At 47.1% G+C, this 16,298-nt stretch overlaps 2 protein-coding genes across 2 annotated transcripts; one reads left to right on the top strand and one right to left on the bottom strand.

Annotated features, from left to right (window-relative positions):
* Positions 1-405: 405 nt before the first annotated feature.
* Positions 406-2,068, bottom strand: LOC113951833 (protein Wnt-4-like). Its single transcript, XM_027653354.1, has 4 exons — positions 2,004-2,068; positions 1,424-1,662; positions 763-894; positions 406-608 (listed from the first exon to the last, which is right to left on the bottom strand). The coding sequence occupies exons 1-4, from the start codon at positions 2,066-2,068 to the stop codon at positions 406-408; spliced, it is 639 nt and encodes a 212-aa protein (XP_027509155.1).
* A 7,751-nt stretch (positions 2,069-9,819) lies between these two features.
* LPAR5 (lysophosphatidic acid receptor 5) lies at positions 9,820-13,864 on the top strand. The gene has a single exon (XM_027653709.1). It carries the CDS (start codon positions 10,509-10,511, stop codon positions 11,625-11,627), a length of 1,119 nt encoding a protein of 372 aa, XP_027509510.1. The 5' UTR covers positions 9,820-10,508; the 3' UTR covers positions 11,628-13,864.
* Positions 13,865-16,298: the final 2,434 nt, after the last annotated feature.

Genomic DNA, 16,298 nt, shown 5'->3' with positions numbered 1-16,298 from the left:
TGGGCAACAAACTGGCTTGGGTCTGTAAGAGAAATCCCTGAGGCAGGGAAAGGGATGGGGACCTGCTCCGGCCTGTAGGGCTCTGGGAGGTGAACAGATCTGCCCAGAGACAGAGGATGTTCAAGGGACCAGATCTGACTGTGACCCCTGGAGAAGATGGTGCCTTTGTTGAGGATGGGCTGGAGGGGCAGAGAAGCTCTTCAGAGCAGAACAGAGTAACTAATTTCCTCTGCAGAAAAGGCCAAGGAAGGTTAATCACAGCTGGGCTCTGTAAGGAAAAGGAGATTGCACAGAAGCAGGTAGGGGAGGCTGGGGCCCCCCTCCACCAGTGCTGGGCTAAGAAAGTAGCAGGATGCAAACTCCTCAAACTGTTTCTTGGGGTATGGGGGCTGGACTGAGCTCTGTCTAGCCAGAGGGAAGCTCCTGAAGCCAGGCTTGCTTCCTAGCCCTTGTTCCTGCTGTTACTTTCCTCCCAGCCTCGTTGTTGTGCAGGTTCATGAGTGCTTGGCTGGAGGAGACACCATGGCTCCTCTCTGGGTTGCCCACGAAGGCTTGAGAGAAGGCAATCCCGTAAGACAGGTTATTGGAGCAGCCCGACCACTGGAAACCTGCTGAGGGAAAGCAGCCATGAGATGAAGGAGGATCCCTGAAAGGATCTCCCAAAGGGTTGTGGAGAAGGGATATGTCTCCATCCCTGGAGACAGTCTCTCCCATAGATCTTTCCCTCTGCCACCCCCTTCCTGCCACAGCCTTCTCCTTCACCTTCAGGGCTGGCTCCTCGGATCTTGCAGTCACAGCCACACTTCTCCAGCTCCCCGTGGCTGCAGGCACAAGTCACAGCAAAAGCAATGCCAGCAGCAGAGATGGCGTGGATGAAACCAGCCTCCCATGTGCCTGCAGCAGGGCAAGAAACAGCACCAGTCTGCGAGGGGCAAAGGCACTGATGGGACGTGGTGATGGAAAAGAGGTTGTGACTGCACAGAGGAAAGATGCATTCGGATGGAAACTGCTTGGGAGAAATAGATGGAAGGGTGTTCACCTGGTGCAGCTGTTCCCAAGGCCAGGAGCCAGTAATGGAGGTGGCTCTGTGTCAGGGCTGGTGGCAGGGTGAGGGAGAAGATCCACCGATCTGCATAGCTGGTACCCACAATGGTCCAGATGGGACCAAAATGCCAAATCTGGCCAAATGGGCAATAAGTTTAGGCAGAATGTTAGTATGTGTGAAAGAACATGTATTTGGTTGAGTTCACTCTCTGTTGACAGGCATGTTGGAATGTGGAGGAAGGCGCTGGCCACTCTGGGGATGGGTCCAGTGTGACCCTTGCACCCTAGCCCAGGAAAGGCTGATGTGTCAAGGGGACCCTATAGGCATACCAGAGGGACCCCATGCCAACCTTGTCTGTGTCACCTCCCCCTCTCTGACCTTGGACGGCCACCTTGCCAAAGACCTGCAGCCCCTGCAGGGTGGAGCAGTTCCAGCAGCGAGAGTGAAACTGGTGTTGGCACTCCTGGACAGCCAGCTCCACACCTTGCTTCACTGCATCCATGGCTTCCACTTGCTGCTGGCAAATGCAGACCTGCTCTTCTACCAACCCCGTCAGACCATCACAGCCCCTGGGGTCCCGGAGGGACACCTGCAGGGAGGTCTGCTTGGCCAGGTACCTGCAGGGCAGGGGAGAGATTCAGTTTTAGATGTGCCAGAGCCAGGGTCATATCTCTTCAGGACTAGTCCTCTGTAGCCTTATTTTAGAGCAGAAATGTTGCAGGGAAGGGGAGGTGTCTCATCTTGTCTGTGCTGAATTGGACATTCCTCTTCCCCATCCTGGTCTGCACCTCTTCAGCTTTACCATCCTCCTACGTCCATGCTCCCAGAGATGCCCCTTCTAATGTGCTGCCTTTTAGTTGCTCAAATTCCTTCTTCTACCCTTCTATCACCCCATTTTCTTTGAAGACAGCACCTGCCTAGATGACTTTCCAACCCAGACAGTACAAAGCATACTTACAGCCAGGTCACGGCAGCGCCGCGCCGCACGGGGATCAGCACTTTGTGCAGGCACACCATTTCCATTCTGTCCATGGCAAAACTCCACCACCTTCAGTCACGGTGCAACAGCCACCTGAATCGCCTCCTGTGGCCTCCCATGGCCTCTGCCTGATAGTCACTTTCCCAGCAGCTCCAGCCTAGCACTGCAAAGCCGGGGCAGCCCCTGACCATGGGCTGCCCTGGTGTGCCTGCCAGCATTGGAAACCCAGCAACCTGCAGAAATCTGCTGGGTTGGCCCTGAGAGGTTGTCCACACCAGTGCTGTTCTGTACTTACAGCTTGGGCAGCATGGTGGGAGAGCTGTGACCTGAGGCTTCAGGGTGGGCATCCGTCACAGGGAGCTCACATTGATGGGGAGAGGATCAGTGTCAGACCCTTGGCCTCTGCCATCCTGTCAGCAGGTGATGTGGTTATCTTCCTCCACAGTCCAGTCACTTCATCAGCAGGAAGCAGCCCAAGATCCAGTCAGCTGCAGACAGAGCCTTCCACACGAGAAGAACCTGGCAGCATCAAGCAACTATAGCTGGACCCATCAGCTCGTCACTGCTTTTGGGGGACAGTTTCCCTGCAGTGACAGCTCTTGGGATTAGAGACAGGAAGACCTACTACCTTCCTCATCCTCAGCTGCTGTTCTTGAGGACACTCCCTCATCTGCCTCCTCCAGGCTGGAGATTCTTCTTTTCTACCCTGCAGCCAAGCTACTCCCTGGCTCTCTTTCCCTGGCAGGTCTCCCTTCACCCTGCTCATTTTCTTCCCCAAGGACAGTCCTTGCCCTTCTTCTAGGAGGCATAATGGGCTAGCTGCCCTTCTTCTCAGCAGGTAGCTCTTTTCTAACATCCCCTGGAAGCCCAGGAAAATATGATTTGTGTGACCAGGGAGCTGAAATGTCCGGGGACAAAAGCCTGCCATTCCCCCAGGCAGCCTGGGAAGTGTCAGCTGTCTCCACCACCCTGGAAGGTAAAACTCCTCACACAGCCCACAGATTTTTGCTTTTCCTGTCTGAATCATTCAGAAAGTGAAGCAGGGCTGCTCTGGCCCTGCTGTGGTTCTTCCATAAAGGGATTCACCTCTTTACTGTGCTTTTCCACATTTTCCTGTACAAAGGAATCTGAAGAGCACTGAGATTTACCAGTCATCCTTTCAAACCTGAGCAGCCCTTCTTCTTTAGCATGAATTCCACCTCTTTCCTTGCCTTCCCAGCTTCCTGCATCCCTCCTTCTGTTGGGTCCTTGCTCCTGGTTTCTGGAGTCAGCACTCCGGGGCGGTAGGCATGTTGGGATCTGCAGCATCAGGGTGTAGCCTCCAACACACACCCCAGTAATCTGGTCTTACCTGCTGCTCACTCAACAGTGAGGAAACACCGGGGGTTGTGCTGCTCTTCCCCACAAGCTGAGCCTCCAAGAGACAGCGAGGGGAAGAGGTGTGAGCCCACCTGGGTGAGGGGAGACAGCGTTCGTGGGCTGATGCAGCAAGACGCAGTGAGGTGAGTGAACCCAGCTTGGTGAGGGGTGCTGTGGGCTTCGTGGGCTCGCTGGTTCATGGACTGGGCTAAGCGCTACTGTGTTGTCCTCTTCTAACACATAGAAAAGCCAAGACTACCAGGCTCAGCCAGGTGTGTGCATGTGTGTGTGGGGTGCGAGGGCTGCAGGGGAGGGGGAAGTTCCCACAGAGGGTGTCAGAGACTCCTTCAGCAAAGGACACCCCGCCAAGCCTTTATCAGTGGCAGCGCCTTAACGGGAACTAAAGAGACACAAAAAGCTGTGAGAACAAAGATCCCAGCAACTAGGAAATGAGAATGGGAGTCTGGTTAAAAAAGAGAGGCACTAGAAAGAGGCAGGGTGAGATCAGTGGTTTGGGAGCTATTGTACCCTCTGAGGATTTATGAGCAACAGGAACATATATCCCTTGGCATGTCACTCCCTGAATGAGAAGTCAGCAAGAGCAGGCAGGGAGTGAGAAAGTCAAACACCAGCAGGTTGAGGAGCCAGGCCAAGGGCTGCAGAGAAAGAGGGATCCCACCAGCAAAACACTTTCTTCTTGGGGCAGCTGTTTCTGGGGAAGGATAACAGTAGGATTAGGAGTATTGCTGCTCGTGTCTTCTTCCAGGTGTGCTGAGACTGGCAAAGCAGAAATAGGACTTGAAGTAACAGTTCCCTTCCCAGCTACACATGGCAGTGCCAGGTCACAGATCTCCTGGTAAATCAGCCCTTTTACTTTCTTAGCACTGTGCCTTCTGTAGCCTCAAACATCAGGGACTGATGTTTGTGGCAAACATGCCTTTGCTCGCCACGGGCACTGACATCTCTTCAGAGCTCAGTTCTTTCTGGGACCTTGCCACATGCCAGCAGTGCACAGCTGGGCCCCCAGGCAGGACTTCAACCCCAAAGTGCCCAAGCCCATGAGAGTGACAGGATTCCAAGTCTTTGTCTAGCTAGCAAGTAATCAACTTTGCTCTCGCTTCCTGTATTTCACCTCTACCCCCTGTTTAGAAATATTTTGGGGAAGGGGATATTTTAATTTTCCCTTGTCAGTCCTGGGGGCAGCTGAGTTAGCAAGATAAGCAAGGATTTGGCACTATGACCCAGGGCAGGTCTCCTCAGTTGCAATGACACCTGGGTGCTGCTTCTTTCATGACTACATTTGCTGTTATAGGATGTGGTTTAGCTTATCAGCTATGGATAGCAAAGTTCATGCTTTGTGGCCAGGCAGAAGTGCATCAGGAAGTGAAAAAGGAGAAGAAGTAAACTGCAGCATGATGTAGAATCAGCCATAGCGTTGTAGGGGGTAGCTGTGATTTGGACGAATAAAAAGCCAAAGAGCCTGCCTTACCTAGTTCTGTTTTGATTCAAGCTGCTTGCAGGTTTGGTGCCTGGATTGAGACCTCAGCAGTGGCAGCGACCACCAGCCAGCAAGCTCGTGTGCACCCTTGGCTCTTCAGCAGCAGAGAGGTAAGCCAGATGGAAACATCTGGGGAGCTGGATGGTCTGGGCAACTTGGGTGCTGATCCCCATGAGCTGCTGTGCATGTGCTGCCAGACCTGACCATGCGGCACTGGGGAACATCTGCCCCTCTTCAGTTGTCCAGTGGACCTAGAGGCAAATCTCAGTTCAAATGGAGGCTTTCTTTGGGGATTCTGTGATGCCAAAAGCACTGGCATCCTGAAGAGCTTACTTATCAAGGTGCCCACAATGGAAGCCCATACGGCCCTCAGAAGATAAAAGGGGGGTGACAACTCTAAGGAATAGCCAGTAGTGTGACCAGACCTCGTGAGTTAAATACGAAGGTCTCAGTTTTAATATCATGTATCTCTCATTAAGAACAAGGCATCCTAAGTCTTTAACGTCTTTGAGGTTTTAATAATCACAATAATCTAATTGCTTGGGTAGAAAAAAGGCAAAAATCGGGGATTAGATGTCACTGACAACAGGTAAAAAGCATCCATGTTTATGAAAAAAAAAATACCTTCAATTTCTAGAGCAAAGCTGAGTGGGCTTTTTTTAGGTTTGGCAAGCTCTTTGTTATTTCCTCTTTGTTTTCAGACTTACTAAGCGACCTCACACAGTTTGCGTTTTCAGCTCTGCACCCCAATGCCACATTTGTTGTCTGCACCCCCACGGCAGCCACAAGGCTCCCATGGGTTCAATGACAGTCACTGTCAGAAACACTGACCCTGCAGCATGCTCAGCAATATATTTCTAGCTTTTTTTCCCACCTCAGTTCTCAGCCCCATACTCAGATTCTTCATAATGTTTGTGGTGCTAGGAGGCAGTGATTCCTAGTGAGATAGTGTCAGGAGAGAGGATTCCCAGGACCAGGAAGCAAGACACCAGGCATATATTCCATCTTGGGGCATGTCTGCCTGTTCTGGCCCCTGGCTGCAAACACATCTAGGGTTTCTCACCCTGCAAAAGAAAAAATTAAGATCCCTTTGGGTTTTGCAAGTTACAGTCTCAGCAGATGATGGTATTCAGAGACTCGTATTGAAGAGGTAAAAGGATGCTTCCTCCACCTCTTGGGATCCATAAGGTCAGTCAGTCACCAAACACAAAGTTCCTTCAGGATTTAAAGACAGCATTCTTGTTGTGAGGAGGAAGATTATTCAGCTGTGGTACCATTGCCTTACACAGCTGATGGCTTGATGGCAGCTTTTGTGCAGGGCAATGAGTACTTGAGGTTCTTTTAGAGGCAGGCACAAAGAACATGCCCTTTGCCTTTCAGACATTAACCAAGGATATTCCAACCGTTCTGTTCCCCTGCTGTCAGCCTGCTTGAGCTACCCATACCTTTCTTTTTCAGTGAGGAACAGTCAAAACAGTACCTCCAGAACTCATCAGAGAAACGCTCTGGTCCCACAGTTTCATCGTTCCAATGACTCTGCCTGCATACGTTTCATTTCAGGTGTCTGAGGTCTTGATCATAGTATCTGTTATGGCAAGTTTGAAACTATCAGCTTAGTTTCAGTAACATCACCGTAGCATATTCTTTCTTCTGTGTTTCCATCTACCCACAAAAAAATATCCCCTCAAAACCCCCAATCTATTTTCTGCTCTCAGTGATCTTTGCTGCCAATTTAGAACTCTGCTGTTTAGTATCTTAAAGGCTGAAGGGCTAGAGTGTGTAAGGAAAGACCACTTAGAAACAAAAGGTAATAGTGGGCAAAAAAAATGGACAGGTTTCTTTCACTGGTGTTCATGACACAAAAGCCTGGGAGATTTTTGCAGCAGAAACTCTCTTTACAGGAAAATTCATCAAAGGACTGTCTCTGATCAAAACAGCAGTAGGAACAGCTATGGAGAAAGATGTACCAAGCAGTGTCTAAAACCACATGGCTCCTACCCCAGAGGTCTGAAAACAACTGGAGGGTGAAAGACCTGACTAACTGTGGTGTAGAAACATTTGCTTAAAACTGTTTTTAAAGGCTCACTAGCAGACTCAATTTGAGAAAAGGCTCTTGAGGGTTTCTGACCAGGCAGCTTGATGTTTTTGCTGAACAAATTAGTAGAAGCTATAATAAAGGGGGGAAAAATCAATTGGCATGCAGTCACATTTAATTACTGGGGAAGAATCATCATGGCTTTTCTAAAGGGATGCTGTGTCCCACAGTCCTTCCTTAAAAGAGTCAAGAAGCATGTGAATGGTGGCCCGTGTGGATTTCCAAAAGACTTTCAAAAGGGTTCTCACCAATGGCACTTAAAGCAATTTAGGGAACAGGTTCCTACCTAGATAAAAAGTGCCTAAAAGATGGGAAGGAGAATGAGGGTAGATGGTTGATTTTCCCAGTGGAGTTATAAGACACCAGTGCTGGGGATTGGACTGTTTGACTTATTCATGAGAGAGGAATAATAAAATAACAAATCTGTCGGAGACATAAAATTATTCAAGTTAGAAAAGATGAGGGTTGGCTGAAAAGAACTGCAGAGATTAAGAGAAGCATGAGTGACTGGACTTAAAATAAGAGCTGAAATTTCAGCTAGCTAAGTGATGGGAAAAACCAAACTGGACTGACCATTACCCCTTGCAAATGAGATTTGAGCCTACACAGTTCAGTGCATCCATACCATCAATGTCATGTACATTTTCAGTACCCCACCACAGGGCTCACAAAAGCAGCAGCAGAAGTGGAAAGGTGCTGAGAAGGGCACCAAGGATGCTCAAAAGTGCAGAATGGCTCCTCTGTGGGGAATAAGTATGAAGACAAGGACCCTTTAGCCTCAAAAAAAAGTTCACTGAGTGGGAATATGGTAGATGTTTATAATATTATCAGTGATAAAGTGAAAGTGCATAGAGATGTTGTTTCCCTTGTCGCTTCCAGCACTAAAACTAGGAACTGAATCTAGCAGCTGGTGAATCAGAAATGTGTACATGGAAGTGGTTCTTCCCCTGACACGTGATTAAGCCATGTAACTCCTTGGCACTCCTGGCACTGGATGCTGTAGATGGTAGATTTTACATCAACTCAAAAAGCAACAGAAAAAAATAGTGAAATAAAAGTTCCCTGAGGACTACTGAATTCAACTTGGTCCCCTCTGCCTCAGGAAATCCCTGGGCTGCTGTATGCTGGAATCAGGAAGAGAACTGGAGGCAGTGTAGCTACACAGTTGCATTGTTCTTAACATTATCCCTTCACCATCCACATTTGAGATGGAATACTAGTTGTAGATAGCCCACCAGTCTCATACACATGGACTGTGCTTACATATTATACTCTCTAGAGTGTTTATCAAATACCTCTCAAAAGCTTGAAAAATAGGTTATCTGTGGAGGTAAGTCCCTTCCATCTGACATCTATCTGGTCTGGGTTAAAGCAGGTCATGGTCTCTCAGTGAGTCTCAGTCTCACTAACTTTGTCTCAGTCAAGACGAAGGTCTCAAATCTATCCAGTCTGCATTAATTGCAGAATTTTGGCTCTAGCAAAAACTGACATGTTCTCCTTGAGATTTTTTGAAGCATTTAATCATTTCACTTGAAATCAACAACTTCATACAAAGTTTTCATTCACCAAGAAGGGTGAAATCCACTCAGATATAGCTTGACAAACCAGTAGAAGCTTCTCTAAGAAACCTGTCTTGGTGGTGGATCTGCCCAATAACACTAAAGGATGGGCAAGTTGGCAGCTGTTTGCTCTCTCATGTTAGACTTCCACTTTTGTTCAACATACTGCCAGAAAAATATCTGTGAGGTCAGCACATGTTTCTGCCATCAGTAGATCCTCCCTGTAGATCAGTGCATTGCCACACAATCCCATCCAGAAGATCTGACATGCTCGTCGTACCTGTCAAGTTGGTGAGTAGCTTCCTCTTACAGTAATACCAAACTCACATAAAGGCTTTCTCTAGACAGAAAATTCTACTTTCCTTTTGAACTAAATCACAATTGACATGGACTCTGTGAGGGAGACTCTACTTAACCCCTGCAGTTGTGTGGAACTGTGTCACACTTACCAACCCCTACTCCAGTGTGGGTTCCTTCCATGGGGTGCAGTCCTTCAGGAACAGACTACTCCAGCATGGGTTCATCATGGTCTTCTCCAAGGGCAACAGGGAAATCCCTGCTCTGGCACCTGGAGCACCTCCTCCCCCTCCTTCTTCACTGACCTTGTGTCTGCAGAGCTACTTCTACCACATATTCTCATTTTCTCTCCTCTGGCTGCAGTTGCTGTTCTGTAGTAACTTTTTCCCTTTCTTAACTACATTATCCCAGAGGTGCAACCACTGTTGCTGGTGTGCTCAGTCTTAGCCAGCAGTAAGTCCATCTTGGAGCCAGCTAACACTGGCTCTACTGGACACAGGGAAAACTTCTGGCATGTTCTCACAGAACCAGCCCTGCAGCCCCTGCCACTACTAAAACCTTCCCATGCAAACCCAATGCAGGGAGGCTGATACCACCTGGAGCCTTCTCTAGTCACAGCTATGTTTGTCCACATGAATCCCATGGCTCTTCCTTTTTTATTGTGTGCTTCCTTACCTGGCTATGTTGACTGTGTTTGTGGGACATGAGTTGCTTCATGTTTCATGGTGTTATAAGCAGCAGAATGAACTGAAGACATGTAATCCATATAAACACCACTGATCCCATGCAAGTAAGAACACCAAAGGGATTGTATGAATGTAAGCAACATAAGGAACTTGAAGTCATTGGGACTAAGGTTTGCATGTGTTGTTTCACATACAAAAAGGAGCGAGGGTGGAGTCAGATCTAACTGTGGTATACTTTTTTTTTATCTGAAATGGATGTACAAAGTCCTGTTTCTCTGATATAAAACAGTACCATGCAGGTTTTATTTTAAGTTCCTTCCAGTCAGCATTTTTCCTTCAAAATGCTGCTCTCTTCCTTTTCTTTCTCTTTCGCTGGAGCCACCTCAACTACTTTCCCTGTGTGCTCATGCTGTCCCTTTGTTGTATGTATGTGCTCTCAGTAGTGATCAAAGAAATGTGCATTTTCTGGGGCTGAGTGATAAATACAACCACCTTCTCCATGCTCTGTCTTCTTCTGCCATGCAATTACTCACTTTTCTAGTGTCCATTTTTTTAGTCTTTTGATTTCTTTGTGAGTTCTTGCTGCAGAAGCCATCAGGGTGGTGTTTTACCATTTCAAGAGATTTTCTCCTCTGACTTAAACACTTCTGTCTTGGTCTTCCACTCTGACCAGGAATTGTGCTGACAAATGACAATGATCCTCCATCGTATCAGCACCCTCATAACCACTGGAAAGAATTGCTGAACTAGAGGCAGAAGCTGATGTGATTACAGTACCATCCCTGCCAGATGACCACAGACCAGCAATCCAACACAGCATCAGCCAAAAGAGAGATGTGCCCATCTACCTCCCATCTGCAGATGAGAGGAATGACCTGTCTGTAGCTTCTTAGAAGGGAATGACTTCCCTCATTGCTTTTGTTTGTGCCTCCTTAGCTCGTCAGCAGGCTCAGCCATCTCAGTGAGACCATCCCCTGATCCCCACTGGGCATGTCAGATTCCAATACATCTCAGACATGCAAGGATTATACCTTCAACCACCACCTCCTCCTGCCTGGCTATATCCTGATATTCATTACAGGCTTGATACTGAATGTGGTAGCCCTATGGATATTCATCCGATACCTGCGCCTGAAGTCTGTAGTCATGATCTACATGTTCAACCTGGCCATAAGCGACCTCACCTTCACACTCCCTCTGCCACTGCGACTCTACTACTATTCCAACCACCACTGGCCCTTTGGCAGCACCCTGTGCCAGGTCTCTGGCTCTGTCTTCCAGATCAACATGTATGGTAGCTGCCTCTTCCTCATGTGCATCAACCTGGATCGCTTCGTTGCCATTGTTCATCCACTTCGCTGGCGGCACCTGCGGCGTCCCAAGGTGGCCAAGCTCCTTTGCCTGATCGTCTGGGTTGTGATCTTCCTGGGTTCCATCCCCACAGCCATAGTCCACAAGCGCAACCATTGTAAGGTACAGAACCAGAACCAGACCATCTATCTCTGCTTTGAAAGCTTTAGTGACAACATATGGCAGAATAACCTCTTCCCTCTAGTAATCCTGGCTGAAATCTTGGGGTTTCTCCTGCCTCTCAGCTGTGTGACATACTGCTCAATTCGGATCTTTCAGGAGCTATGCCAGTCCAGCCAGCCAAAGACCCTGAGACAACGGAAGACTGTCCGTCTCCTCCTGGTCAATCTAGTCATCTTCATCATCTGCTTTGTGCCTTACAACACTAGCCTGGCAGTTTATGGGATGATAAAGGCCCGGGTGATTGAGGTTGAGAAAGAAACTCAGGCCTCGGTGCGCCAAGTGTTAATTTTAACAATGATGATGGCCAGCATGAACTGCACGCTGGACCCCTTGATCTACTACTTTAGTACTGAGGGTTTCCGTAACACCTTCAAGAAATTACGGCGGGGACAAGCCTGGGACTCAGAGATGGGGACGCTTAAGCATCAGGTTGTGGAGAATAAGTCAATCCGAGACCACGCTGTCTCAAAAGTAAAACTGTTCCAATCTGAAAACTTTGTCCATCCCAATGAATTTTCACCGTCACTTCCTACAGCAGTATTTTTGAATGGCCCTATTGAGGACTCAGAAGTTTAACCACAGAAAAGCCATTGCAGAGTCGGCCACGCAATAATTACAGCAAGCCTGTGGGAAACTGTTCAGGGTAACCTAGCAAATTGTTTGAGGGAGCAGAGCAGACTGTAAGTGGGTGAACGTGATGATGCAAAGCTAAAGGATGAAAGGTTGTTTTGAATAAACAGAGGTGCCTTGGTGACGTGGTCACAACTGATTCTTTTGGTACAGGAAACAGTAGTGTGGAACAAGGACTTGAAACAAACCTAGTGTGTCTGGGGGCGGCCAGTGTAAATTCCTATAGCAAGTCCGTTCTGTCTGAGTACCATCTGCTGCACTGTAGCTTGAAGCAGTTCTGGGGATCATCAGAACACAGATATGGTACTCACTGCTGACAAAGTGTATTTAGTAGCAACGGCTGAGGGAAACTTTTGACTAGATGTTTAAATTTGAGTCATAGGTCCAGCTCAGGGCACCTAAATAAATATCTTAATTTTCCCAAAGAATTGAAGCATTTAGCAACCCTTATGGGGGTCAAGGAGAAGAGCTGAGTTTTCAGTACTCTTGCAGAAAATATGTTCCTAATTGTATAGAAAGTCACAGATCTTAGCAAAACAATCTTCAGGAGATATGTCAAATGTGCTTATGCAGCTGTACACACATGCAGCACAATGGCTATACATTTACCTAAAGCAAGATGGCTTGGGAAATACTAGCATACTTAAAAATAAAACCGACATTTCTAAGGGAATGTCCCAGAAAAAAGAGAGGATATCGATATTGTTATCATGTCTGAAGCTCATGTTGATGTTATTTCTTTGCACTCTCCTGTTGCTGGGCCCCTATATAGGATGATTGATTTCAGGTCTGAGTAATTTTCACTGTTGAAAAGAAATGATGTCACAGGATCTGGCTGTGGTGAAATATAGTTTGTACTGTTTGTACATGTTTTTTCAACCTGCACTGTATGTGAAAGCCTTATAAATCTCCCCAAAAGTGAGAGATCCAGCTGTACACAGGCAGTGCCAGAGGCCCCAGTTATTCACTCCTGCTAGTGACCAAGGGTTGCCTTTCCAACTACACTGCAAAACAGCCCCTCTGTGGCTTCCAGCAGGTTTCAGACTATCCCAGAGTGGATCCATTGTAGTGGTTGGTTTGGGGTTTTTTTTAATGTTAAGGGAAAGGTCAGGAAAAGTTACAAGAAATGTAGTTCAAAGTCCTGGTTTTTAGATGTCTAAATAATCAATGAATCTGTTTTCAAGTCCCTACCTCATGACTGCTGTGGGAATAAATGTATCGTAAGGCATCATGGTTTTGTGTTAGGAGATACAGGGGTTTAAATCCATTTTTCAAGTCTCCCTTGAAGACCCTTAGATGCAGGTCTTCAAGAAGACCTGTAGAAGATGATGAGCCTCTCCACAGAGACATCCTTGTGTTACAGCCTGCCTTGGGAGACATATGCCCTTGGTAGGCCAGCTCTGTCCCCTTGCTCAGCCCATGCATCACCAGCAGACCAACCCTGAAATCTATCTGCAGATGAAGGACCTTTAATGGTGCCTGAGAGACGCAGGGAGAGAGATGGAGGAGGGTTTGCAGGGCAGTAGGTATTTCTGTTCTGAAAATTCAGGACTGCCATGTGAATGTGAATCATTTGTGACACTGTGCAGCTGGAAAGGAAACAGAGCTGTGTGCACGTCTTCTGCTAGGGTCTGATGCTACCCTTTTGTCCTGGGATTTACAGGATAGTGAAGTGATATTATATTAGATGCACTCCTGTCCATTTCCACATCTTCCTCCACCTTCCTCCTTCCTAGACCCTTTTCCTTGTCCCTGTCCCTCTGGGCCTTTCTCCTTTCCCCAGATCTAATGCTCCATGCACCTAAGCACCGACACAATGCCTTCACACTGTGTTTTCTTCCCTGCCCAGAGAAGTTGATTTTTTCTTTCTTTTTAACTTGGCTAGAGTGGTGTCATAAATTCACAGAAAAATTTGGGTGGGAAGGGACATCTCAAGATCTCTACCCTAACTCCCTGCTCACAGCAGGTTGTTGGGGGCAGTGAGGGCTGGCTGCTCCCTAAAGGAACACAACAGCTGAGAGCCAGGCAGAGGAAGAAGCTTACCCAGCAAGGGGAAAGAACCTGAGGAAGTTCTGCAAGGCAGGCATGGGCAGATAGCTGGGTTCAACTGAGAATCCAGATCATCAGACAAGCTTGTGGTGATGAGGCATGTCCAAGGTCAAAATAAGAAGTCAAGTCGGCATCACATTCAGCTCTGGAGGTGGTAACCAGATTGAGCCACAGCCCAGAGATTGCCAGGCAAGTCCACTGTGACATGGCAGGTCTTGGGTCAAGCCAGGAAGCCTATCCAGGGGTCTAGATGAACACAAGGCATGGTCAGGCGAGGCAAGACTGCTCAGACAGGAGCCAAGGACAAGAGCACCAGCTTAAAAACAGCTCCTGGGGCAGGGGGTCAGCCCTGGCTGAGGGTCCAGCAGAGCTTTCTATAAACTGTCCCTCCACCAGAGGGAAGAGGCAGCCCTCTACTACTACAGCTACACTGTCTCTGTCTCTGACTTGTCCCCAGGCCCATACAGCCAAAGCCCCAGAGCCAGAGAGGATGCACTTGAGACCCCAAGTTAGTTCAGGTTGCTCAGAGCCTTGTCCAGGTGTCTTCTGAGCACCTCCAAGGATGGCATCTCCTCAGCCTTCTGAGATACCCACGCCAGTGCTGAAACATGCCCTGGGGAGAGGCTCTTCCTAACTCTTACTGGGATTGCTGCAAGTCATGGCTGCTGCCTCTTGTGCATTCTCAGGGCCACTGTGAGCAGAGTCTGGCCCCATCTTCTCTTGGCAAGCTTGCCAAGTATGAATGAAATATCAGGTGGTAGATGCGACTCCTCTGGAAGAGGCTGCTCCTCTGCTGAAGTTACAGTATCCCCTCCAACACACAACACACAACTTCTCAAAAAGCACATCAGAAAACATAATCTTTACTTATAGTTTCATTCCTGAAAATAGTGGAACTATTTTTACCTGGAACATTTCATAAATATTCCACCACCTTCAGAGGAAATTTTAGCTCAAATATTTAGACAAAATTATAAATAAATGAAAAGCCAATCTCTTAATGAGTCTTATCAACCAGTTTAACAATAAAGAGGGCTGCTGGTCATGCTATACGCAGCAGAAAAAGTTCCTGACTTTGGGTTTCTGAAGGTTTTTCTTAATTGTTATATATAGGCAATGGTGTGCCCAGTGTGGGCTGTTGTGTTTTGTCCTTTGGGTATTCAATCTTTTTTAGCTTGCATTAATTTTGTTTTATTTTTGAGGATTCCAGTCAAATTGAATCGCTTTGGATTCTGGAGGGGATCTGAGATATTTTTCATGTCTGATAGAGAGAATAGGTGTTAGCCAGCTCTTCTGCTTCTGTGTTTTTGCCGTTGTAAGCCTGATTTTTTTTATTCCATCACGTGGTGATAAAGAAGAGCACGTGTACATGCTGTCTTTCAGTGAAATGAGTCACTCACCCTATCTAGCTTTATATGTTCTGTTTAATAACTATGTATAAAAAAAAGCTAAACAAATCTCTAAGTCCTAGGGCATGATGGTGTTCAAGAACACAAAACAGAACCACTTTAAAACTTGTGCTTAGAACAACAGGAACTACATGAAGCAGCGGTACTTAAGAAAGGAAAGTTAAATGGTAATATAAGCTTAGCAAAGCCTTTTCAACCTGTCTAAGTGACCCTTTGTATCCTGCTGAGATTATTCTTGAATTAGTATTCTTGCCAAGTATATCAGGGGTAAAAGATGCCATTCGCTGCCTCCCTGCACTTCATGTCATTTGCAGATGTGAACATTAAACAAATGACTTCTTATCAAGTAAGACTAAACAAGTGAAAGGTCAGAGAGATGGTAAAGGCACACAGATCCCTTATTCTGTATGGATCAGACAGGGTGCATGCAAAAATGCACACATCCATTAGGATTTCAAGTCTTTTGACTTCCAGAACGGACATGTCAGATGCTTCTGGAAATGGTTCCCTACTTGGATGATATATAAATGTACTGTTATGACTATTAATCATAATCTTAAATGTATTTTATACTTTCCAGAAACCCTCTGATGTTCTGAGTTTTGTAAGTCAGCTTCAAAAGATGTTCCAGAAGCCCCAGAAAAAGCCAGACTTTATCTTCAAATTGCTTTTATTACTGCTTGTATTCCTTCCACCACATACTGGCTGTGTGCTTCCCAACGCTTGATGTATTCCTCCAACAAAACATGTATTTTGTATTACAAAATGCCCTGAGCAACTTAAGCAGTGCCTGCTCTGAGTTTGGAAGGTTAACCCCTGCATTCCACTCCCCCCCAGTAACTGGGAGCTGAAACGGATGTCCTCCAGAGGTCCTTCCAACCTAAATAATTGTATGGTTCTCTGACCTTGTGTTTTAGATGCTGATCTGATATCCCAATCATTTTTTCAGCTTCTTCATTATCTTTACCCCCTGGAGTTGTTCTCACTTGGATTACAATTTACGTGCCCTGCCTGCCTTCCAGCTGCAGAGTCCTTGATCCTGTGGCTGAGCGCCATAAAAGCTCCACATTTCATGCGTTGCTTTTGAAGCCTTTCTTGCAAACTCCTGTGTTCTGCAATGCTCACAGCATCTCGGCAGAGGCCAGGCTGCCACTGTGCT

This window comes from Corapipo altera, unplaced genomic scaffold (assembly GCF_003945725.1).
Source record: "Corapipo altera isolate COAL_440 unplaced genomic scaffold, ASM394572v1 61, whole genome shotgun sequence".
Lineage (NCBI taxonomy): Eukaryota > Metazoa > Chordata > Aves > Passeriformes > Pipridae > Corapipo > Corapipo altera.
This window is presented reverse-complemented; position numbering and strand designations above follow the sequence as displayed.

Bases quoted from the DNA above. Each gene is read 5' to 3' on its own strand.
- LOC113951833 (XM_027653354.1), bottom strand. From the start codon at position 2,068: ATGGAAATGGTGTGCCTGCACAAAGTGCTGATCCCCGTGCGGCGCGGC. The intron at 895-1,423 runs GTCAGAGAGGGG...GCCCTGCTGCAG, and splicing joins TGGCAAGGTGGCCGTCCAAG to GCACATGGGAGGCTGGTTTC. The intron at 609-762 runs GTGAAGGAGAAG...TTCCCTCAGCAG, and splicing joins CCGAGGAGCCAGCCCTGAAG to GTTTCCAGTGGTCGGGCTGC.
- LPAR5 (XM_027653709.1), top strand. From the start codon at position 10,509: ATGTCAGATTCCAATACATCTCAGACATGCAAGGATTATACCTTCAAC.